The 24753-nt window shown below is 42.9% G+C and overlaps 1 protein-coding gene across 1 annotated transcript in view; it reads right to left on the bottom strand.

The window, feature by feature from the left end:
• LOC126187970 (voltage-dependent calcium channel subunit alpha-2/delta-3) overlaps positions 1-24753 on the bottom strand; it is an 865148-nt gene that overhangs the window by 340675 nt on the left and 499720 nt on the right. The window contains exons 5-6 of the mRNA XM_049929356.1: positions 4047-4178; positions 1382-1659 (exon numbers count right to left, since the gene is read on the bottom strand). Coding sequence (XP_049785313.1) covers positions 1382-1659; positions 4047-4178 — 410 coding nt within the window. The remainder of the gene's footprint in view (positions 1-1381; positions 1660-4046; positions 4179-24753) is intronic.

The following is a 24753-nucleotide window of genomic DNA, read 5'->3' as shown; positions in this document are numbered from 1 at the left end:
AGTGTTTTTATGAATGCACTGGTTCGCTTGAAGTGTGAAAGTAAACATCAGACCAAAAACTGAAGTACTTGATTTTTATGTTTTTAATTTTCTGTTACTTATATACGATTTGTGATGATACAGTCTATTTTTAATAAAATTTGAAATGCTTATTTCTTTTGGCAATAATTTCATTGAATTTTATGACGTTACAAAAAATATTGATGTGACCTATTTCCAGAACAATAAAAGAAAAGCAGAACATATTTCCAGAATGAGATTTTCACTCTGCAGCGGAATGTGCGCTGATATGAAACTTCCTGGCAGATTAAAACTGTGTGCTGGACCGAGACTCGAACTCGGAACCTTCGCCTTTCGCGGGCAAGTGCTCTACCATCTTTTTTTTTACCTCATTTGGTTCTATATTGTTCGTTGCGTATGTTCGGCTCGGACGTCCCATGACACCCGTTCAGGTTGTTCGTTGAGCTGTTCACTCAGTTTATTTATTACAGAGGACAGTTAACCCTCTGACCGAACACGCTGAGCTACCGTGCCGGCTTCTTTTGTTCGTTGCTTCTGCTCGGGGCGGACGTCGTAAGACATCCGTTGAAGTTCGTTTGTTGATCGATTAACTCAGTTTTTTTTTTATTACAGAAGGCAGCTAACCCTCTGACCGAACGCGCTGAGCTACCGTGCCGGCACCAACTGAGCTATCGAAGCACGACTCACGCCCGGTACTCCAGCTTTACTTCTGCCAGTATCTTGTCTCCTACCTTCCAAACTTTACAGAAGCTCTCCTTTCTTTCAGGAGTGCTAGTTCTGCATGGTTCGCAGGAGAGCTTCTGTAAAGTTTGGAAGGTAGGAGACAAGATACTGGTAGAAGTAAAGCTGTAAGTAGCGGGCGTGAGTCGTGCTTCGGTAGCTCAGATGGTAGAGCACTTGCCCGCGAAAGGCAAAGGTCCCGAGTTCGAGTCTCGGTCGGGCACACAGTTTTAATCTGCCAGGAAGTTCCAGAACATATTTGTTTTGAAGACTGGGAGCGAAAATTTGGAACTGCGCTTTTAGTCAATGCGTTACCAACTCACCTGGTTTTATGATGCGCGAGTGTACTGATGAAATCGTGTCGAAAATTTGAGCGTCATTTTCTCGAAAGCTATTACTTGTTGGCACCTAACACGAAATAGATGTCCCTTTATTTTCACCCTTCTTTCATCATGCCAAGTTTCGTCCGCATCAGAGAGCGACCTTTGGCCGGTTCCCCTTGTTAGACCAGTAAATGGCAAGCCACGTTGTAATTTAGTGTCTCTGTATAGCATCTTACATTTGTCAGAGTGTTTATACATGAGGATTTATGAGGCAGACTGCACAGAGAACAATAGCAAAGCGAAGGCACAACGCCTACCTGCACCAGCATGTCTTTGAAGCAAGCGACCAGCTCCTCCGTGGTATCCGAGAATTTGAAGACATTCACGAAGTCGTTGTTGCCGAGGGTATCGAGTATGGCGGAGGCGACTGCCGTCGCCAGGTCCCTCCTGAGGCCCGTCATGGAGCCGGAGCTGTCCAGAAGGATGACGACGTCCTTGGGGCTGGTGGCAGCGTCGATGTACCACGAGCTCATCCGGAAGTCGTGCAGCTCCTGGTCACTTCTGGCAGACGCTTCATCCGGAGGCCACTTAATCGCTGAAGAATATGATTACACTATCAAAAGACGATCGCGAAAGCGTTGTCAACAAGAAGCGTAAAAGTGGGATGTCAATTTTCAGTGGGGGTCATAAATGGGAATGCAGTTCGAATGATCGAGTCCGTTACGAGGTGATATCCAAAAGTTGCCGAAATATATTAAGTAATATTTTGACGTCTTATATAGATTCTATTCTGCACTCTTACCTCCAGATTAGCCCTTGGGAACAAATATACGGATTCCAATGTTTATGGTAATTTTCAATTGCACCCTGGACGTCTTTGTTTGGGTGGTTAGTAGTCTCCGCGTAGGCTTACCATACATCCGCAATTAGCCCGGACAGTCCTGGATTTTTAGTGCTGTCCTTGCTAATGCCTGGGTTGCAAAACTGTCCGAGGTCTGAGAATTTTATGACGCGCGGATTTTTTTGGAAATTTTAGGCCTACATGTTCGATATCGCGTTTTTAAACATTCTTACAGTCGTGCGTCTCTCAGTCGACCTTGGAGGAAGCGCTAACGTCTATTGTTGTAAGCTATTTCAGTTTGGAGAAGGGAATTCAAGTTAAACTTTTAAATATCGATTCTCGAGGAAGAGGCTCACTCAGGCTTAGACCATATACTCCTCTAATACCGAAAAAAAAACCCTATACTGTCAGTTGAAACTCTTTAACTGTATTAACAGGTCTTCATTTTCTATTCTGCAATGTTAGCTTTTTTTGCCTTCGTTCACTCTCACTTCGCTTACTACTTTTGAATTTTTTGTCTTGTTCATAGCTTTCATTCTGATGAAAATGCGCGCTCTTACGAAACACATTACAGCAAAGTCCTCCATTCCTTCTTTTCATCGTTTTCAAATTTTGTTAACAACTTCGAGTTTTCAAAACACTAAGGCTTAACACTAAGGGTTAAATCAATAATAAGCAGTAGTCTTCTTTTAATAGTGACTTCACTAGGAAGAGGATATTTCAATATTTCACTGATAAACGATAATGCTTTACAAGATAGGCAACGTAAAGTCGCTGACTTTACAATATCTTCAGGTGAACGGTTAGTACACCGTCCTTTCACAATTACTTTTTGTTGACAGTCAGAAAAAGAAATCTGAATCACTTTTTCAAAAGAGAGAGAGACGACCCTGCAATTCTGAATTCGTTTTCCTTTGTCTTTTATTTGTTTCCACAATTTCCAATTGTTAGCGTAAGCGCACGTTGTCGCATTCACAGCAGTATTTTCACTGTTAACGTTTTGTCTGGTAGTAATCTCTTCATTAGTTGGTAAATTATTTAACTGTAAAACCTTCTTCTTTATGGTAGCTTCCTTTTTGTGCGCGAATATTTCTGTCGTTGTTAAGCTCATTACTACGGCCTAAATCAGCACTGCAAAATTTTGAGTTGTAACAGCATCGGTTTCCAACTTGTTTTTCGAAAGAATATTCAACAGTTCATTTTTCCAATGCCTTCCATAATCAGAATCAGTAAAATGTATTGAGCACGGACGAGGAATTTCAACTGAAAACGAATCTGCACGTTTACAAGCGTTTATCCATTTTCGTTTAGCCTCATCGTTTTTAAGAAAATATTTGAAAATTAATTCCTAACTTCCGTGTTGACTTGTCTGCTGTGGTTAGCACAACTGGTGATCATTACTTTTCGCTCAGAAACTTACTCTAAAAAATCCCTCAATACACTGATAATTACGACGTAACTCCGTACTGAATCGACAGTCACTAACAAAAATTTACACTGCCGTAAACAACCCCGCTCGTAAGCCTTTGCCGAGTTCGATTCTCGGTCCGGCACACAGTTTTAATCTGCCAGGAAGTTTCATATCAGCACACACTCCGCTGCAGAGTGAAAATCTCATTCTGCAAAATCATCATCATCATCATCATTGTGTGATGCTAATTTACGGCCGACCGGAACAGTAGTCAACATTGGCCGATGTCCGCCCGTTTTTGCAATGCTTATACCAGCCATATGCCTTGTCTGAATTAAATATGAACTACAAAAGCTATATTTAATATCTGGTGCGCCTCTGCAGCCGTTCTCCCAAGTTTAAGCAAAGCTTTACTCTAACATGCTGCTCTTTTAGTACAGCCATTGGAAAACCGCAAATACGCGCAACAACTACCAACCCACTCAGTTTGCAGTCACCTGCCACACCAATTCAGGAAGGGTGTATGAGGAGACACCTATCGGTATTTCAGTGTACTCGTAAACAATTGCGCGCAAAATTGTAATTTCGGGAACTTTTGGATGCCATCCCGCGGTTAAAAAACAAAAAGTAAACAACTGCTTTGCCCTGATTTAATTAAGATATACAGAAACAATATTGATAAGTTCAATTATTATTTCTAAATTAATTTTTCAATCCTATATGGTCACACCTGGATATCGTCGCAGAAAGCCAGAAGCGCTGCCGAAGTATTGCCACGACAGGGAGGGATCGATCTCGTAGTTGTTTACGAACAGCGGATCGAGGTGTTCCGACCACCTGATCGCGTTCATAACCTCAGCGTCTGAAACAGAAAACATTGTGAAATAAAATAATGTGCTATGAAGACTAGTCGCTGGAGCAAAGGGTTTTGTTGGTTTGGAGAAGAGGTATATACTTAATTTTTGATGTTCTTATTTCATAAATCTGCCTAGAAATAATAAGACAGAGACGATTTGGAATAAGGTGAGTGAGAGAGAGAAGTCACCTGACAGCAGTACTGCAACTAGACTGGTGAACTGATCGCAGAATGCTTACCAGTCACAGCCAAGGGACTAATGACGGGGCAGCCCAGTGATGGGAAACATGAGAAAGACGTGTCTTCATTAAGAAGTGTCAAGGAAGGAAAACGATTTACTTTTGCAAGCAGCGTTCCACATTACTTACAGTAAATGTACATATATATTTATTTACAGACATTTAGTTCATGGCGTAAAGAAATTTGAAATATCTGTGTTTTCTGTCTCCAACGTAGCACCATGTATCGATATCTCAGTATAAAATTCATTTTACCATCTACGATAATGAAGGCCAAAGATTCGCATAGTTTTCTATGCATTCTTTTTCACAGTAATGTGGCGTACTAAATATTATTACGAAAGAAGAAATAATAAACTGCATATTTTTGCAAGTGCCTTCTCGAAATGATATTCTGCACCAAGGAGAATAAAAACAATAATGAAATTTGAAAAGTCTCCCCTATATCTTCTGTGTATTATTAACGCAAAAGCATTTTATTTTCCCAGAACTATATTCAGGACCGACAGACTAATACATTATTCTAGTATTCCCTGTCCCAAGTTAGAAATAACACGGTTTATAGTTATTTAATTGATATGGGACAACTAAGATAAAGAAAGAATCAAAAGGAAGCATAGAAATAAAAAGGCAAAAAGAAGAAAAACACGAATTCCTGTATTTCCTGTTAAGCAGTGGATATATGCATAACATGTTGCAAACCAGATGGAGAGCGACACTAACTGTCAATTCACGAATGTTATATAATAGCAGCTTGTGTGCGATCCGAGACGCCATTTTTCAACCAAATAAAGATGGCTTACCCTAGTAACCACCAACAAAATCAGAGATACGGGCATATTTCCTTTTTAATACACACTACTGGCCATTAAAATTCCTACACTACAAAGATGACGTGCTACAGAAACGAAATTTAACCGACAGGAAGAAGATGCTGTGATATGCAAATGATTAGCTTTTCGGAGAATTCACACAAGGTTGGTGTCGGTGGCGACACCTACAACGTGCTGACACGAGGAAAGTCTCCAACCAGTTTCTCATACACAAACGTTGTTATGAAGCTTCGTGTAAGGAGGAGAAATGCGTACCATCACGTTGCCGACTTGGATAAAGGTCGGATTGTAGCCTATCGCGATTGCGGTTTATCGTATCGCGACATTGCTGCTCGCGTTGGTCGAGATCCAATGACTGTTAGCAGAATATGGAATCGATGGGTAAGGGAGGGTAATACGGGACGCCGTGCTGGATCCCAACGGCCTCGTATCACTAGCAGTCGAGATGACAGGCATCTTATCCGCATGGCTGCAACGGATCGTGCAGCCACGTCTCGATCCCTGAGTCAACAGATGGGGACGTTTGCAAGACAACAACCATTTACACGAACAGTTCGACGACGTTTGCAGCAGAATGGACTACCAGCTCGGAGACCGTGGCTGCGGTTACCCTTGGCGCTGCATCACAGACAGGAGCGCCTGCAATGGTGTACTCAACAACGAACCTGGGTGCACGAATGGCAAAACGTCATTTTTCGGATGAATCCAGGTTCTGTTTACAGCATAATGATGGTCGCATCCGTGTTTGGTGACATCGCGGTGAACGCACATTGGAAACGTGTATTCGTCATCGCCATACCGGCGTATCATCTGACGTGAGGGTATTGGGTGCCATTGTTTAAACGTCTCGGTCACCTCTTGTTCGCATTGACGGCACTTTGAACAGTGGACGTTACATTTCAGATGTGTTACGACCCGTGGCTCTACCCCTCATTCGATCCCTGCGAAACCCTACATTTCAGCAGGATAATGCACGACCACGTGTTGTAGGTCCTGTACAGGCCCTTCTGGATACAGAAAATGTTCGACTGCTGCCCTGGCCACCACATTCTCCAGACCTCTCACCAATTGAAAACGTCTGGTCAATGGTGGCCGAGCAACTGGCTCGTCACAATACGCCAGTAACTACTCTTGATGAACTGTGGTATCGTGTTGAAGCTGCATGGGCAGCTGTACCTGTACACGCCATCCAAGCTCTGTTTGACTCAGTGTCCAGGCGTATCAATGCCATTATTACGGCCAGAGGTGGTTGTTTTGGGTACTGATTTCTCAGGATCTATGCACCCAAATTACGTGAGAATGTAATCACATGTCAGTTGTAGTATAATATATTTGTGCAATGAATACCCGTTTATCACCTGCATTTCTTCTTGGTGTAGTAATTTTAATGGCCAGTAGTGTAATTTGTGAGCCCGCTGTTGTGACCGAGCGGTTCTAGGCGCTTCAGTCCGGAACCACGCTGCTGCTACGGTCGTAGGTTCGAATCCTGCCTCGGGCATGGATGTGTGTGATGTCCTTAGGTTAGTGAGGTTTAAGTAGTTTTAAGTCTAGGGTACTGATGACCTCAGTTGTTAAGTCCCGTAGTACTTGGAGCCATATAAATACTTTGTGCTGATACGGATCGAAACTTTTTTTCTCTCCCATTACAACTGCTTTTGGGTTTAATGCTGTTTATGAGACAAATTTCTCATTTTTATGGTTCTGTTCCTCTATGGATAAAATCGGAACCATTATAGGACAACTTTGCTATCCATCTGCCTGTCTGTTCGACTGTAAAAACCAATTTTCTCAGGACTGGGTTGACGTATCAATTTGAAAGTCATGTCACATACTATGGCGTTGCAATAAATGTTAGCTTCTACGTCAACGAAGTTATAAGATACTGCTGATGCTCTTCACGGGTATGCAACCGGATTTCATCGGTCGGATGACACGATATTTCGACGCTTCAATTGGCGGCCACCTTCAGGTGAGATTGGACATGCTCTTTTTTTTCCCCTATTGTCATTTTCACACCTGACACAGATTATACAGGTAGACCAGCAGCGGCATACTACGCCGCTCTTCGACCACATATATGACTAATGATACAAAAGGAGACAATCTAAAAACAGACATGGTAGATATACAAACGTAGACATACAAGATGAAAACACACGGAGCCGTTCAGAAACGTGGACACGCACAGAGATGACAGAGTCGACACACACGAACGATGGAGCACAAACGATGAAACACTGGAACACGAACACGACGGCACACACAAACACTAGGCGATGATCCTGGGTGCGCGAAAGTTCACTATACGTGTACGAGTCCGGGACCTGCCAAAAAGGGGAAAAGGTGGGGGAAGAGGGAGAGGGGAGTGTGTAGATGCCAGTAGCAGAGGAGATGGGAGGGGGAGGAAAAAAGATAGGGCGTAGGGGAAGCCTGGGGGGGAGGAAGGGAGGAGGGAGAGAAGGGAGAGAGGGTGCCCTTGGTAAAAAAAACACAGGGTGTGGTAGAGGAGGATCAAAGTTGGTAGGAGGGGTATATGGAGGGGATGAGGACATCATCAGGGAGTGGGAGTTGGTGGAAGTCACCTCGGGTGAGGGTATGGAGAGTGGAGAGATGGAGAGTAGGTGGGATTTGGGAATGCAGGCGCGGCAGGACACGTGCTCAGCGCGGCGGCTCATTTATACACCGTGAACAGCCGAGCGTGAGAAGCGAAAGAGCTACCCTCTGGAAGGCGAACTGCAGCACTGCAGGAGGTAGAAGCAAAGAAAAGCAATGATTCGCAAATTAAGGTGCTGAATAAAACAGGATTCCATATTTTCCTGACCTAAAATCTTTATCTCTATTAATAATGTCATAGGATAATCGTATTTCGACGGATTCCTTAAGTACAATCCTACAAACGGGAAATCGGAGCAATAATTTGTGTCTCCTTAAACACATATTATGCTCTTCATTGAGACAATGTTCAGCGGCGGCAGATTTTCCAGGCTGGAGTAAACGTGTGTGACGTTGAAGTTCCATAAATCGGTCATGAATCGTACGAACAGACTGTCCAGTATAAGCCTTTCCGCAAATACAGGGAATTTTATGTACTCCAGGTTTCCTCATTAACTAGTCATCTTTAACAGATTCAAGGAGGGCTTTAGTTTTGGCCAAAGGCAAAATGACACTTTTAATACGTATTTTCTGAGAATTCTTGAAATTTTCGAAGAAATGCTCTCTGTAGAGAGTAAACAAGGGAACTGGTTTACGAGTGCCCATTGTTGCTCCATATGGTGGCCCAAATTGAAAATCAATTTGATGACCCATTTTGCCTGAAAACAATGTGAAGATAATCCAATTCCTGCGTCAAATTATCAGAACTGGAAGCAGCATAACCTTTCTTGACCAGTGTGCATAAAAAACCCTCATGCGTTAATGCGGTGGGCGACAATTAGTAGCATGTAGGTAATGGTCCGTATGCGTAGGTTTACGGTATACGCTCTGTCCCGCAGACCCAGTTTCTTTTTTGCGTACGAAAATATCCAGAAATGTAATTTGTCTTCTTTTTCAATTTCCATAGAAAATTTGATCCGTTTAAAGTGAGCTAAAAACCGATGAAGAGCTTCCATTTCATCTGACCAAACGCTAAAAATATCATCCACATGTCTTAAAAACTTGTGGGCTTCAGAGAAAAGTCCTGAGTACGGTGCCTTCAAGATCTTCGATGAAAAGATTGGCGACAATAGGGGGAAAAGGACTCCCCATAGGCACACCGTCCGTTTGTTCAAAAAATATATCATTAAGAAAATATGCTGATATCAACACATGGCGACACAGCTCAGTAGTTTTATCATCCAAAAGCTGACCAATTAGCAACTAGGACTCCTTCAAAGGTACGTGAGAAAAAGAGTAGCTAACTAGGTCTGACGTTCCAAGGCACAGAGACTTCAAGCGTTGAGTAAAATTAGTCGAGATGGATATATGACGTTCACATTTCCCCACACGAGGGCTAAGAACAGTAGTAGCAAGACATTATTGCAAATTATAAGTAGGAGTGTCCAAATTGCAGGCGACTGGAGGAAGGGGAATTCCAGGTTTCTGAACCTTGCGTAAATCATACAAATGGGACTCCCGTCTGGGCGATGAAATCCGGCTGCGTAGCCGTGAAGGGCACCAACGTGTATTACGCCTGAAAAATCTACATAATCAAAAGATACGGTTGTTTATGTCACATAGTTTGATACTTGTAAACTCACTCATCAAAACTTATAGAGTAATTCCCATTGGCCTAGAATCATGAAATTTGGCAAGAAGCAAGGATTCACAGTACAAGCAAAGGAAAAAAATCGTGAAAAGTGTTAATTTGTAGTTATATCACACGAAAAAAATTTCTTTTGTAATTTGTTATCCGATTTCAAACTAGCAATTAAAAATTAAAACATTCTCGAATGTGTTGGAATTCATGGGAACTACACTACTGGCCATTAAAATTAGCTACACCACGAAGATGACGTGCTACAGACGCGAAATTTAACCGACAGGAAGAAGATGCTTTGATTTGCAAATAATTAGCTTTTCAGAGCATTCACACAAGGTTGGCACCGGTGGCTACACCTACAACATGCTGACATGAGGAAAGTTTCCAATCGATTTCTCATACACAAACAGCAGTTGACCGGCGTTGCCTGGTGAAACATTGTTGTGATGCCTCGTGTAAGGAGGAGAAATGCGTACCATCACGTTTCCGACTTTGATAAAGGTCGGATTGTAGCCTATCGCGATTGCGGTTTATCGTATCGCGACATTGCTGCTCGCGTTGGTCGAGATCCAATGACTGTTAGCAGAATATGGAATCGGTGGGCTCAGGAGGGTAATACGGAACGCCGTGCTGGATCCCAACGGCCTCGTATCACTAGCAGTCGAGATGACAGGCATCTTATCCGCATGCTTGTAATGGATAGTGCAGCCACGTCTCGATCCCTGAGTCAACAGATGGGGACGTTTGCAAGACGACAACCATCTGCACGAACAGTTCGACGACGTTTGCAGCAGAATGGACTATCAGCTCGGAGACCGTGGCTGCGGTTACCCTTGACGCTGCATCACAAACAGTAGCGCCTGCGATGGTGTGCTCAACGACGGACCTGGGTGCATGAATGGCAAAACGTCATTTTTTCGGATGAATCCAGGTTCTGTTTACAGCATAATGATGGTCGCATCCGTGTTTGGCGACATCGCGGTGAACGCACATTGGAAACGTGTATTCGTCATCGCCATACCGGCGTATAATCTGACGTGAGGGTATTGGGTGCCATTGTTTAAACGTCTCGGTCACCTCTTGTTCGCATTGACGGCACTTTGAACAGTGGACGTTACATTTCAGATGTGTTACGACCCGTGGCTCTACCCCTCATTCGATCCCTGCGAAACCCTACATTTCAGCAGGATAATGCACGACCGCATGTTGCAGGTCCTGTACGGGCCTTTCTGGATACAGAAAATGTTCGACTGCTGCCCTGGCCACCACATTCTCCAGATCTCTCACCAATTGAAAACGTCTGGTCAATGGTGGCCGAGCAACTGGCTCGTCACAATAAGCCAGTAACTACTCTTGACGAACTGTGGTATCGTGTTGAAGCTGCATGTACCTGTACACGCCATCCAAGCTCTGTTTGACTCAATGCCCAGGCGTATCAAGGCCGTTATTACGGCCAGAGGTGTTTGTTCTGGGTACTGATTGCTCAGGACCTATGCACCCAAATTGCGTGAAAATGTAATCACATGTCAGTTCTAGTATAATATATTTGTCCAATGAATACCCGTTTATCATCTGCATTTCTTCTTGGTGTAGCAATTTTAATGGCGATTAGTGTATATCTCTCCAATATCAATGTCGCTAACAGGCAAGAATCGTCGAGATCGTACTCTCCCAGGCTAACGAGCTGTCTATATACATAACTGAATTTTTGTGCAACCCTCAGAGCGCGGGTCCTCCACGCACCTGGCCTAATTTTCTTTTTCTTTTTTCAAACGAATGCATACTAATCTTTAACATCTCGTCACCGTCAACACCATTAGAGAGAAAATATAGCAACTTGGGGGGAGGGGAAGAGATTATGTTCTTCTTGAACAAACTACCCATCTCTCAGATGCTTACTTGTTGTCGTAGTCTTTAGTCCAAAGATTGGTTTGATGCAGCTCTCCATTCTAGTCTAGCCTCTGCAAGCCTCGTCATCTCCGAGTAACTACTACAACCTACGTCGATTTGAAGCTGCTTACTGTATTCAAGCCTTGGTCGTCTCCCTTTACAATTTTTATCATCCCCCCTCCTCCCCCCCTCCTCCCCCGCCCTCCGCTACTAGTTAGGGGCGGGAGGGGGGAGGGGAGTAAAGTGGCCCCAATTGGGTGGCGAAGAGGGACGCCAATTGGAAATATTTCATCGAAGAACATCAGTTTCGGAATTTGACTTGTCACCAAGTGGTCAGAGGATCGTGGCTACAGACTATTACAAGTCTAACCAGTAATTCCCCGTCCTCGATTCTTTAAGGAATCCAACTCCCATGTATAAAGCAGCATGTTTTAAAGCTTATTGGAAGTCGATGTGTGCTCTCATTATCAAACACTGGATGAACACAGTCTGGGTAATTTACGCTTCTCCGTTTTAAGAAAAGCTAGTTTTTCATCTATCTCAATTTTATTATGTACCTCCTGAAATATGTATCCTACAATGATATAATTTTGCAGATATATTCAGCAGTATATGTGGATACTGCCTGCAAAATGTGTTGCGAATAGAATTGTTGCAAAGAAGTGATAAATTAATATTTGACTTATTGTTCTAAACTTTTAACGCCACATTGTTGCTCTTAATGAGTATATTATTACACTATTTTAAATTTTTAAATTCTGTCAGTAATTACACGAAATGCTGGAAATCAAAATTATATTGTCCCTGAAACAAGTTGGATAGACAACCTGTAACTGAGTCAGTGCACCGTTTCAGCCGCTGAGTAATAACAGCCTCTGAGGCAGTGGGTTACAGACAAAAATATGAAGGCCTGTTGCGTATTTGTGTATCTGTTTATGTAGGTAAGAGAGTAAAGTCGAGAACTTGTTAAGCATGTGGAATGTTGTTACCGAGTGTATAATTCCTTATAAACCTTCGTTAATTTCAGTTGTGGTAAACAGTGTTAAGGACGATGCTTACAATAGCATGGACATCCAGCTAATGTATTTCAATGGAACAAGACTAAAAGAGTAATTTAAAAATCTTTCTCAACGATAATTACCAACATAAATTCAACGACTTTATACCGCTGGCATAATCATCTTTGTGCCAGGGTGAGAATTTATCACATTACTCAGCCGACATAGTGGCCTCCAGGTAGTATGATGCAAAATTCCATTCTAGAGTGTTTATTGACAGCAGCAGCAAAGTACGGAGACTAAGCTTTTTTTTTTTTTTTATCAGAGACTTGCTGTTTTCAGAGACCCGCCACACAGTCGCCTTACTCAGTCGCTACTAGAAACACTATTATTGTTCATGTTCTGGAGTTACCTTTTATGAACGTCCAGCAACTTAATATTGAAAGAGACTAATATGAAGCCACGTCATTTACTGTACACTCATAATTACACCTTAGACAACGTTTTGTCTGTAAAGAGACAATGACTTTCTGTAGTCACTGAACGTTACATGGAATACTCATTGAGCAGTCTTTGTTTAGACTGATAAGCTGATGAATGTTACGAGAGACACCCATGTAATAAGGAAAGGCTGGAACCAACAATGAACTCTGTGGCTCGTCCGGTAGAGAAATAAATACAGTCTTCAATCTTGATCGCTTTTGCTTACAGACGCTCTTTAACTTTAAGCGTTTCGGCCCATGCCTTTATGACCATTAAACGCTCTTACTATATATAGGGTGGTCCATTGATAGTGATCGTGCCAAATATCTCACGAAATAAGCATAAAATGAAAAAACTACAAAGAACGAAACTCGTCTAGCTTGAAGGGGGAAACCAGATGGCGCTATGGTTGGCCCGCTAGATGGCGCTGCCATAGGTCAAACAGATATCAACTGCGTTTTTTAAGAAATAGGAACTCGCATTTTTTATTACATATTCGTGTAGTACGTAAAGAAATATGAATGTTTTAGTTGGACCACTTTTTTCGCTTTGTGATAGATGGCGCTGTAATAGTCACAAACGTATAAGTACGTGGTATCACGTGACATTCCGCCAATGTGGACGGTTATTTGCTTCGTGATACATTACCCGTGTTAAAATGGACCGTTTACCAACTGTGGAAAAGGTCGATTTTGTGTTAATGTATAGCTATTGTGATCAAAATGCCCAACGGGCGTGTGCTATGTATGCTGCTCGGTATCCTGGACGACATCATCCAACTGTCCGGACCGTTCGCCGGATAGTTACGTTACTTAAGGAAACATTCAGTGTTCAGCCACATGTGAAACGTCAACCACGACCTGCAACAAATGATGATGCCCAAGTAGGTGTTTTAGCTGCTGTCGCGGCTAATCCGCACATCAGTAGCAGACAAATTGCGCGAGAATCGGAAATCTCAAAAACGTCAGTGTTGAGAATGCTACATCAACATCGATTGCACCCGTACCATATTTCTATGCACCAGGAATTGCATGGCGACGACTTTGAACGTCGTGTACAGTTCTGTCACTGGGCACAAGAGAAATTACGGGACGATGACAGATTTTTTGCACGCGTTCTATTTAGCGACGAAGCGTCATTCACCAACAGCGGTAAAGTGAACCGGCATAATATTCACTATTGGGGAACGGAAAATCCACGATGGCTGCGGCAAGTGGAACATCAGCGACCTTGGCGGATTAATGTATGGTGCGGCATTATGGGAGGAAGGAAATTGGCGCCCATTTTGTCGATGGCAATCTAAATGGTGCAATTAATGCTGATTTCCTATGTAATGTTCTACCGATGTTACTACAAGATGTTTCACTGCATGACACAATGGCGATGTACATCCAACATGATGGATGTCCGGCACATAGCTCGTGTGCGGTTGAAGCGGTATTGAATAGCATATTTCATGACAGGTGCATTGGTCGTCGAAGCGCCATACCATGGCCCGCACGTTCACCGGATCTCTCGTCCCCGGATTTCTTTCTGTGTGGAAAGTTGAAGGATATTTGCTATCGTGATCCACCGACAACGCCTGACAACATGCGTCAGCGCATTGTCAATGCATGTGCGAACATTACGGAAGGCGAACTACTCGCTGTTGAGAGGGATGTCGTTACACGTATTGCCAAATGCGTTGAGGTTGACGGACATCATTTTGAGCATTTATTGCATTAATGTGGTATTTACAGGTAATCACGCTGTAACAGCATGCGTTCTCAGAAATGATAAGTTCACAACATTGGGACAACCGAAATAAAATGTTCAAACGTACCTACGTTCTGTATTTTAATTTAAAAAAACCTACCTGTTACCAACTGTTCGTCTAAAATTGTGAGCCATGTGTTTGTGGCTATTACAGCGCCATCTATCACAAAGCGAAAAAAGTGGTCCAACTAAAACATTCATATTTCTTTACGTACTACACGAATATGTAATAAAAATGGGGGTTCCTATTTTTAAAAAACGCAGTTGATATACGTTTGACCTATGGCAACGCCATCTAGCGGGCCAACCATAGCGCCATCTGGTTTCCCCCTTCAATCTAGACAAGTTTCGTTCTTTCTAGTTTTTTCGTTTGATGCTTATTTCGTGAGATATTTGGCCCGATCACGATCAATGGACCACACTGTATATACTGTAATAATAAAATCACTTCTATAGTTTATAACCACTACCTAAGAAAAGATGCAATTATGTTTCAAGTATTTATGCAGTTATACAACACAAAGTTTAGAACCGACTGACGTGCGGAAGTATTTTTTTAACGTTTATAATTGCCAAGTAATGACACTTACTTTCTTCAATGGAACGCTGTAATTTTTCTGCAGAAAGAACCCTATAAGAGTACTGCAGCGACATAATATTGTGAATTAGATCAAATAGTAACAAGATAACAGTGGCGCAAACTATTGTCCCGCCATCAGAAGAATAGGTTCTACAAAGCTCTCCCCTGCTACACCAAATGTAAGCACTTAATTCAGGTACGGTTATTATGTTTATTATTGCAGCTGTCATATTAAGAGCCCAAAATAAACCTTGAGCACTGAAGGAGACTGCAAAACTATTTCGGCCAGACAATATTGCGCGTTGAACTTCGTCTGGACTTATCGCACCATAGACACATGTTTTATACCATTTTATCTCTTCGTGAGTCCACGGTGTTTCCTTACAGATCTCTTTTTTTAGTTTTTTTCCACAGAAAAAAGCCCAGATGCTTAAAGTCTGTTGAGCATGAAGGTAATTTTTGGTTTCGTGAACGACCGATTCATCCATTTCCAAAAGTTCTGTGAAAAAGACTGTAAATATGTTCGCGGAATGAGCGAGATATCCATGATGTTGCTCTCTCTCTACGTCCCGCCAAATGTGTTCCAATAACGACGGCAGCATAGATGTTAGAAACTGTAGATACTTCTGGCTCTTTGGGGTTCCATCGATAAAACGGGGAGCAATAATGCGATTCTTGAAAAGCTCGCACCACAAGTTGATAGATCAAGGTCAAGATTTTAGATCTTCTCTCAGAGTTCGTGGATTCTCATCTGACCAGTACTGCACTTTGTGGAGGTTCATTTACTCTTGGCTTGTAAGCGATGCTTCACCCCTAATAAAAAAATCTTGCATACTATCTCAAGGTTCCGTGAACAACATTCGGAGAACTGTAATTGATTTCGAAAGTCATCAGCAATGAAACTATTGATGGAGTGAAATGTGGAAAGGAATGAATTGTTAGCAGGATACTACTTTTGATTCCGTTCGTACATTCAAGGTGCTTCATAATGACATACGGATTGCGTGTTACCACTGCTAAAATGTTAGTTTCGTCTCGCTTATCAGTTGCTGTTCTTTCTGTCAGTGTATTTTATTCTTCACACTTTCGGCCTATTAAAAATTTTTGATGATGTTTTAAACGACAAACTGACTGCTGCTTTAACAGTTTGGTGACTTTCGTCACGTTTTCGAATCCGCACACGTTGTGAAAATCTGAACAGCTACACAAGCAAACTGTCCGATAGCTACAACGCAGACTGATGGGCTTCAGCTACACATGTGAACACACGAGTCTTTTCTGAATTATGCGTGTGCCTACATTGCGTACAATAACAGCAGGCGTTCTGACGACTTTTTTTCCTGACTTCAGGAAAGTAGTTTATCAGCCACTACTGACATTGTGACGTGGCCCCTCTAGCGGCATATGTACTGATCGTATTATTAACTGGTAACCTACATAAATTAGGTATAGGTTGGCCGCCGGCTCCCAAATACTGATCGCTGTGAGTCGGCACCATTCGTAACAATCCGCGTCGACTGTGCTCTGCTTCAGACTGCTGCGAGAATCAGCGACACTAAACTTGTCACAGTGCAGTTACCTAACCAAGTGTTGTTGTGTCGTGTTGTGTGTGTGAGCGGACGATTAAAAAAATAAATTTTTGGTAAGGCCTTGCCGGCCGCGGTGGCCGTGCGGTTCTGGCGCTGCAGTCCGGAACCGCGGGACTGCTACGGTCGCAGGTTCGACTCCTGCCTCGGGCATGGGTGTGTGTGATGTCCTTAGGTTAGTTAGGTTTATTAGTTCTAGGGGACTTATGACCTAAGATGTTGAGTCCCATAGTGCTCAGAGCCATTTGAACCATTTTGTAAGGCCTTATGGGACCAAACTGCTGAGCTCATCGGTCCCTAAGCCTACACACCACTTAATCTAATTTAAACTAACTTACGTTATGGACAACACACACACGCATGCCCGAGGGAGGACTCGAATCTTCGACGGGCGAGCCGCACGGACCGTGACAAGGCGCCTCAGCCCGCATGGCTACCACACGCGGCGAACGGACGAGTAACTGATAATTAAAAGTAACTGCACTTACATTTTAATTCATTATTTAAAATGAGACACGATTACAAACGTTTACTAAATGTTTTGAATGTCATTTTTCTTCTGGTCATTGCCTTGTATTACAGCAGCCCTAATTTAATTTCATATTCCTTGCTTCGCACCTGTACCACATTTGAAGATGACACTCTCTGTAATCCGCATTCACGAATTCATGTTACGTTCGTGTCAAAATTTATACCATAATAGTTGATGGGTATGAGTCACGCACGCACCTTGAGTTGTCAGTACTGGAAGACAAACAAAACACCCCCCCCCCCCCCTTTCCACTCTTAACTTCTAATCCCGCAGTGGCCGCCGCAGAGCTTACCCATTTGTCCATGAGGCAAGCGGCAACTTTACTTAGTTCACGGTAGAATTCACCAACGTCGATTAAATTTAAGCACGTTTTAAAATACTGTTGTCTCTGTAAGTATTTTTGTTTGTTGCTGAGCAGGAAAACTACAGTCTTAAGAAGATCTTAAAGTTAATTGACGTTTTCAAATTCGGATGTAAGTTGCGAGATAAAATACGGCTAGGAACCCCGGGCCGCAATAACACTTGATTCGGGCAGCATTTGACGACCACTGTGTTAAGTCGTAGAACTTCTCTTCGAAGCTTCTTCCCTATGCCATGGAATAAAGTATTCAATATGATAAAAAAAATCGTTGTCGTAATTCGACAGCTATAAGTGTTTAAACTTACGTGCACACTTCTGAAATTCGTTGTGTTGACCGCCACAACTTAACGAAAAATCGCAACACCAAGAACGAATGAAGTTATAATGAAATCTAGACCTTTCGCTGCAGTTGAAAAATGTGTGCCCAGACTAGGACTCACATAGATAAGGCTTACCGGCCAATGATATTTTTCAATGCAGATGCACAAACATCGCTGAAACTCTCATGGGAATCGGTAGATTGACTGCCGCGAGTAATGAGTATAGCGGGCAGGGGCACTACAAATGTAGTGTGTGGACAGTAAGTTGGAAATGTGGGTCTCACGGGGAGCGCGCCAGAGATAAGTCCCTGCAGTAGCCATATCTTCTGTGTCCTCGATGGCTCAGTCGGATAGAGAGTCTGCCATGTAAGCAGGAGATTCCGGGGTCGAGTCCTGGTCGGGGCATACATTTTTCAACTGTCTCCCTTGATATTTATCAACGCCTGTAAGCAGATGCTGACACGGTAGCTCGGCGTGTTCGGTCATAGGGCTGCTCGCCCTCTGTAATAAAAAACTGAGTAAAGGAATCAACGATCAACTTGAACGGATGTCTTTTGACGTCCACCCAGACCAAACGCAACGAACGATACTGAAAAAAAGAGCGTCTGACATGTAAGCAGGAGATCCCGGGTTCGAATCCCGGTAGGGGCACACATTTTTCAACTATCCCCATTGGTATTTATCACCGCCTGTAAGCAGATTTTATATAATTTCATTTTTCTAGAGCTGCAAGATCACCAATGATATCTGTATAGATACCAGCGTCACCAAGAACGAATTGTGAACATGAGGAACAGGTGGGTTTCTACATCTGAAATATGATGTCTATTCAAAATCCGCGCCAGTCGCATGAGAGTGGCGATAGTAGCGCCACTACGAGGATGTCGATCAGGTTTGCTTTAAATAAACGCTGTAACGGTCGTGAGCGTAAGTTAGCTTTGAGATTGGACGTGGCGAGTTGATGTTAGTCAAGAATGTCTTAAAGGCGACAAAGAAGCCATTATCATCACCTCACTGAGTTTGAACGAGGTCGTGTAACAGGACAGCGAGAAGCTGGATGTTCCTTGTGCGATATTGCAGAAACACTTGTCTGGAATGTAGCCACTGTACATGACTGCCGGCAGTGATGGTCACGACAGCGTACAGTCGCAATAAGACCGGGCTCCGGACGACCATGTGGCACTACCGAGAGGGAAGACCATCGCGTACGGCGTATGGCTCTGACGCATCGTACTGCATCTTGTAATGGTACTTGAATTACGTAACCATTACGGCACCTCACCTCAACCTCTCGATACCAGCAATATTCTACTGTGTTTCTGTAAAGTAGTTAACATATTTCTGAGACAACATTCAGATTTGATTTCATTAATGTAGAGGTACTTTGATACATCGATATGTTTATATTGCAATGATATTATTCTTATGTGTATTCTTTCTTTTGTCACTATGATCTTTGTCGTACTTGTAACTCTGATTTTTGGGCGCGTAAGCGGTTATAAAAAAGTCAAGTCTTGGTCGTCATGTTGAAAAGACGCAAATTGCAGTCAGTTTATAAAATTTGAACTTTAACAGTGAGGAAGATATTTTCAAGCATGTTTTATATTGTGAAGTGATGTTTTGTGTGTTACGTGATATTGCAACAAAAGTAATAAAAAATAAGTGTAACTTAAATTCGGAGTGCTGATTACTTTTTTACATCACCACTGTGCTAACTTGCAAAAGTTTAATCTTCAAGAATGGTTTATGAAACACATCTATAAAACTTTTGAATGTCGCAGAACAACACTTAGGCCTTTCTGCATCCGAGCTTGGAATCATCACCACCTAGATTTTCGACGATTGAGCCATGAGTTCACAACGAGACCAGCGTGGGAAACACGAATAGATGAGTGCCTAGTTTATCCATTATTTCATTAAATGACTTTATTAACTGTGCTCTAATGACACCTGCCACATAGCATAACTTTGTTGGTGCCCGAAAATGCAGTATTTAGCAGCGTGAGCAACACCACAATCATAATTAATTTTTGACCTTTGTTGTGGTAGGGTTGTTAGAATCTGCAACAGCAATTTGAGCTACAGTTGAATTCGCAATGACATAACGAGCTGTTACAGATCGGTTACTTCAGGACAGCTCCGACCCGGTCGCCCTGTAGCGTACGTCCCACTGACCCCAAACCACCGCCATTTGCGACTTCAGTTGTGTCAAACGGGAACTCATTGGAGGGCAGAGTGGAGGTCTTTTGCTTTTCCTGGTAAAAGCTGGTTCTGCCTCAGTGACAGTGATGGCCGTGTGTTGATTAGAAGGCCAGGTGAGGATGTGCACTCATCCTGTCTGCATGCTAGACACACTCGACCTAAGCCTGGAATTGTGGTGTGGGGTGCGATTTCGTTTGACTGCAAGACAACTCTCGCGGCTATCGCACGCACCCTGACTGCAAATTCTTGTGATTCGACCTGTTGTGTTGGCATTCGTTAAGAGCATTCCAGGGCGTATTCCAACAGGATAACGCACTCCCACGTACCTCTGTTGCAGCCCAACATGCTCTACAGGGTGTCGATATGTTGCATTGTCCTGCTCGATCACCAGATCTGTCTCCAAGCGTGCACAGATCGAACATCATTGGACGACAACTCCAGCCTCATCCACAACAAACATTAAGAGTACCTGTACTGACCGGCCACGTGCAACAGGCGTGGGACCATTCCACGAACTGACATCCGCCACATGTACAACACAATGCAGGCACGTTTGCATGTCTGCATTCAACATGCTGGTGGTTAAACTGGTTATTAATGTGCCAGCATTTCACATTTGCAGTGGCTTATCTCGCGTTTGCAGAGAACGACAAGGAGCAGTCAAATGAAAACGAAGCTGATGGAAACAAATAAGTAGAGTGTTTATTGTTTCAAAAGTGATCGTCATAACTGTTAATACATTTACCCCCACGTGAAAAAAGTGGATCTATGGCTTCACGGAAAATGCTGGCGGTTGCCTACGAAATCATGATTATAGCCTGGTGTTCACCTCTTCCTTCGAAGCAAATCGACGGCCAGGAATGTCCTTATTCAGGGTTCCAAAATTCGCATGGGGAGAGATCGGTACTCTGGAGGGTGTATAAGGGACTCCCAGCGAAACTTCTGTAGCGTAGCCGAAACAACCCTGGATGCCCTGAAGAAACACATTCGTGGCTGTCGATTTGCTTTGGACGAATTGGTGCACACCTGGGTACAAGCATGGTTCCATAAGCAATCGCAAACATTTTCCTGTGAAGGCACAGACCTTCTTGTCTCACAGTAGCATAAATTTGATAGTTATGGCTACTACTTTTGAAATAAAGAAAGGTTTTGTTACGTTTTTTCACCTGTCTCATTTTCATTTGGCTGCCGCTTATAGTACCGCGGAACCAAAAAATTGCACAGCTATCAAACAGCCAAGTGCTAATAGGACTCGCGCACTGAGGACTCCGTACAAACTTCATTATGTATGTATGTAGTACATCCATCCTGGGAAACGAGAATCTCAAAGATTCCTGTCCGTTATCGATACCGATACTGGCAAAATATTGGTCCCGGTAATTCCAAAAACGTATCAGATATTCTAAAGTAGTTTCTCAGACTAGCCTGGACATAAAAAAAAGGATCAAATGGCTATGGTACTTAACATCTGAGGTCATCAGTCCCATAGAACTTAAACCTAACTAACCTGAGGACATGACACACATCCATGCCCGAGGCAGGATTCGAACCTGCGACCGTACCAGTCGCGCGGTTCCGGACTGAAGCGCCTAGAACCGCTCGGCCACAGCTGCCGGCCGTTGTTACCCTTTAAATGTAGAAAACGAACTGCCGCACGAGACTCCCCTTTATCAATGGGAGGCACCATTTTGTTTTCGCTGTTCTAGTGCTGCAGTGTTTACCAACACTGCGGACATATACCTCGATATAATCTTTTGGGTCGTCAGTCTTTTGACCGGTTTGATGCGGCCCGCCACGAATTTCTCTCCTGTGCCGATCTGTTCATCTCAGAGTAGCACTCACACCCTGCGTTCTCAATTATTTACTAGATGTATTACAATCTCTGTCTTCTCCTATAGGATTCGAAGATGCGACCGTAGCGGTCGCGCGGTTCGAGACTGAAACGCCTAGAACCGTTCGGCCATAACGGCCGGCGAATATTCAAAGGATTTCAGTTTATATGTAGAGAGAGAAGATTTAATAAAATATTTTTATTTACTTACTAAAACATGTCTACAACAACGTTTTATATTTGTATGCAGTAATGTTCGTCCATTATGCTTCTTAGGATGGTGAATGTTCAGAGGGCGAAAAATATTTTTTACGTGATATAATTAAAATTTAACAAGTTTCATTTATTTCACTTTACTTTTACTTTACACCTTGCTTCTTGCCAAATTTCATGATTCTAGGTCAACGGGAGGCATCCTACAAGTCTTGATGAGTTAGTTTTTGAGTATCAAAATATGTTACATAAATGTCCATATCTTTCCATTGCACTGACTTAGACGCTTACAATTTTTACACTGCCAAGGGACCAAGGACCTTACTATGAGGCATAAATTTGAACTTAATAAGCCAAACTGTTCCAGAGAAAAAGGTTTTTATCAGGCGGACAGACAAACAGACAGACCGAAAAAAGTGACAAAAATTGTTTTTCTTGTTATATAATGACTAATTAACAATTTTCGGATTTTTTTCCTTTACCTTTACTGCGGAACTCTGCTTCTTGCCGAATTTCATGATTACAGGTCAATGGCAAGCACCCTGTAGGTTTTGATGAGTGAGTTTTCGAGTATCAAAACATATGACATAAATGGCCGTACGTTCTAACTGAAGAGACTTAGACGCTTAAAATTCTTACAAGTCGAAGGGAACATAGATCTTCATATGTGACATAAATTTGAACTTGATACGTCCATCCGTTCCTGAGAAAAATATTTAACAGACAGACAACAAATCGATCCTGTAAGGATTCTATTTTTACAGATTGAGGCACGGAACACTAAAAAGAATTTGATACTTGCATCCTGGTAGTTGATAAGATTGCGACACCAAGCTGATTTTTTTAATGAGGTTATTTTGACCAATCGTTAAAGTGAGTCTAGATTATCAACATATTTAGTACGTCAAAAAGTATGAGGAGACTTCAAAAAATAAGTTACACATCATAACTTCCTGTCCGATTAAAACTATGTGCTAGACATGGAGTCGAAACTGAGATCGTTGACTTTCGCAGGCTAGTGCTCCGCGGACTGAGCTATCCACGTACAACGCACGACCCGTGAAGTGGGAGATACTGCAATAAAGCTGTGAGTGGGGATCGTGAGTCGTGTCTACATAGCTGTCTCTGCCGGCACGGTAGCTTAGCGTGTTCGGCGTCTGTAATGAAATAACTGAGTGAAGTTCTCATTGATAGAATTTGAAGGATATCATGCGTCATTAGCACAAACCCAGAGACAAAAAATGGCGCAGATACACATCAAAAGAAAGACGACAAAAAAAGGCGGTGGAGCACTTAACCGTGAAAAGCAAAGGTCCCAGATTCGAGTCTCGATCTGGCACATAGTTGTAATGTGCCAGGAGGTATCAAATCAGCGCACGATCCGCTCCAGACTGCAAATTCATTCTGGAAAGTTATACATCATTATGGCAGGCTAAGTAACTTTTATTGAATGTTGCACTACACTTCAAAGTAACACAGATACATGACCCTATTTTGCAACATAGAGACCAAGTCTCTGCAAACATCGGTCCGAACGTTCTAACAGTCGGTCAGTTTCTCGCCGGAAGACATATTTGCTCCTTCACCACGGAGCTATAGAGAATCCCTGTGTTAACGTCCTCATCGTTGGAAATGTCCTCCCCCTTCCCGCTCCCCCCCCCCACCCCCCTCCGGAAACATGGAAATCACGTGGTGCAAGATCTATCTGAAATAACTGGAAACAATTGATTAGCATCATACACGTCTATTCAGCCTTGGTTAAATTACTTGTACCATTTCATTACGGTTGATCACGACGCTGTATTTAATCCATATACCGTCAGAATTTCACTGTCCTTCTGTGTGCAATTCACATGTTTTGTGGCCGAGCGGTTCCAGGCGCTTCAGTCCGGAACCGTGCTGCTGCTACGGTCGCAGGTTCGAATCCTGCCTCGGGCGTGGATGTGTTAGGTTTATGTAGTTTTAAGTCTAGGGGACTGATGACCTCAGATGTTAAGTCCCATCGTGCTCAGAGCCATTTGAACCATTTGAACCATCAGATGTTTTGCCCACACGAATCGTAGAATCCTGTGTACTTCTACTTCATGGAACTCCTCCACTCAGTATTAAGTTATAAGTAGTTTACATTTAATGGCAACGGTTCTAAGTAGACTGATGGCGTCTTTGTAACGAAACAGTATCTGGGATCCGACAATTGGTTGATAGGTTTGTACAGGTATGTGGCATCAGATGTCTGCGCACGGGTCATGTAATTCGCATAAATAACGGGGTGCTGATCTGCGTACGCGGCAATGCCACTCGATAGCGACACAAATGGGTTCCATATGCTTTACATCAGGCGAAATTGGTCTCCGAGACGTCATCATTAGTTTACTGTAATGCTCCTCAAACCACTGTGGCACGGTTCTGGCTCCGAGCCACGGACATTAATACTGCTGAAAGATGACATCGCCGTTGGGGAAGACATCAAGTATGAAGGGATGTAGGTGGTTCGCAGCTATCAGCGAGTCTTCGATTACTG

The sequence above is a fragment of the Schistocerca cancellata genome, chromosome 5 (assembly GCF_023864275.1).
Source record: "Schistocerca cancellata isolate TAMUIC-IGC-003103 chromosome 5, iqSchCanc2.1, whole genome shotgun sequence".
NCBI classification, from domain to species: Eukaryota; Metazoa; Arthropoda; class Insecta; order Orthoptera; family Acrididae; genus Schistocerca; species Schistocerca cancellata.
Note: the sequence above shows the minus strand (reverse complement) of the source record. Positions and strands in the feature narration are given on the sequence as shown.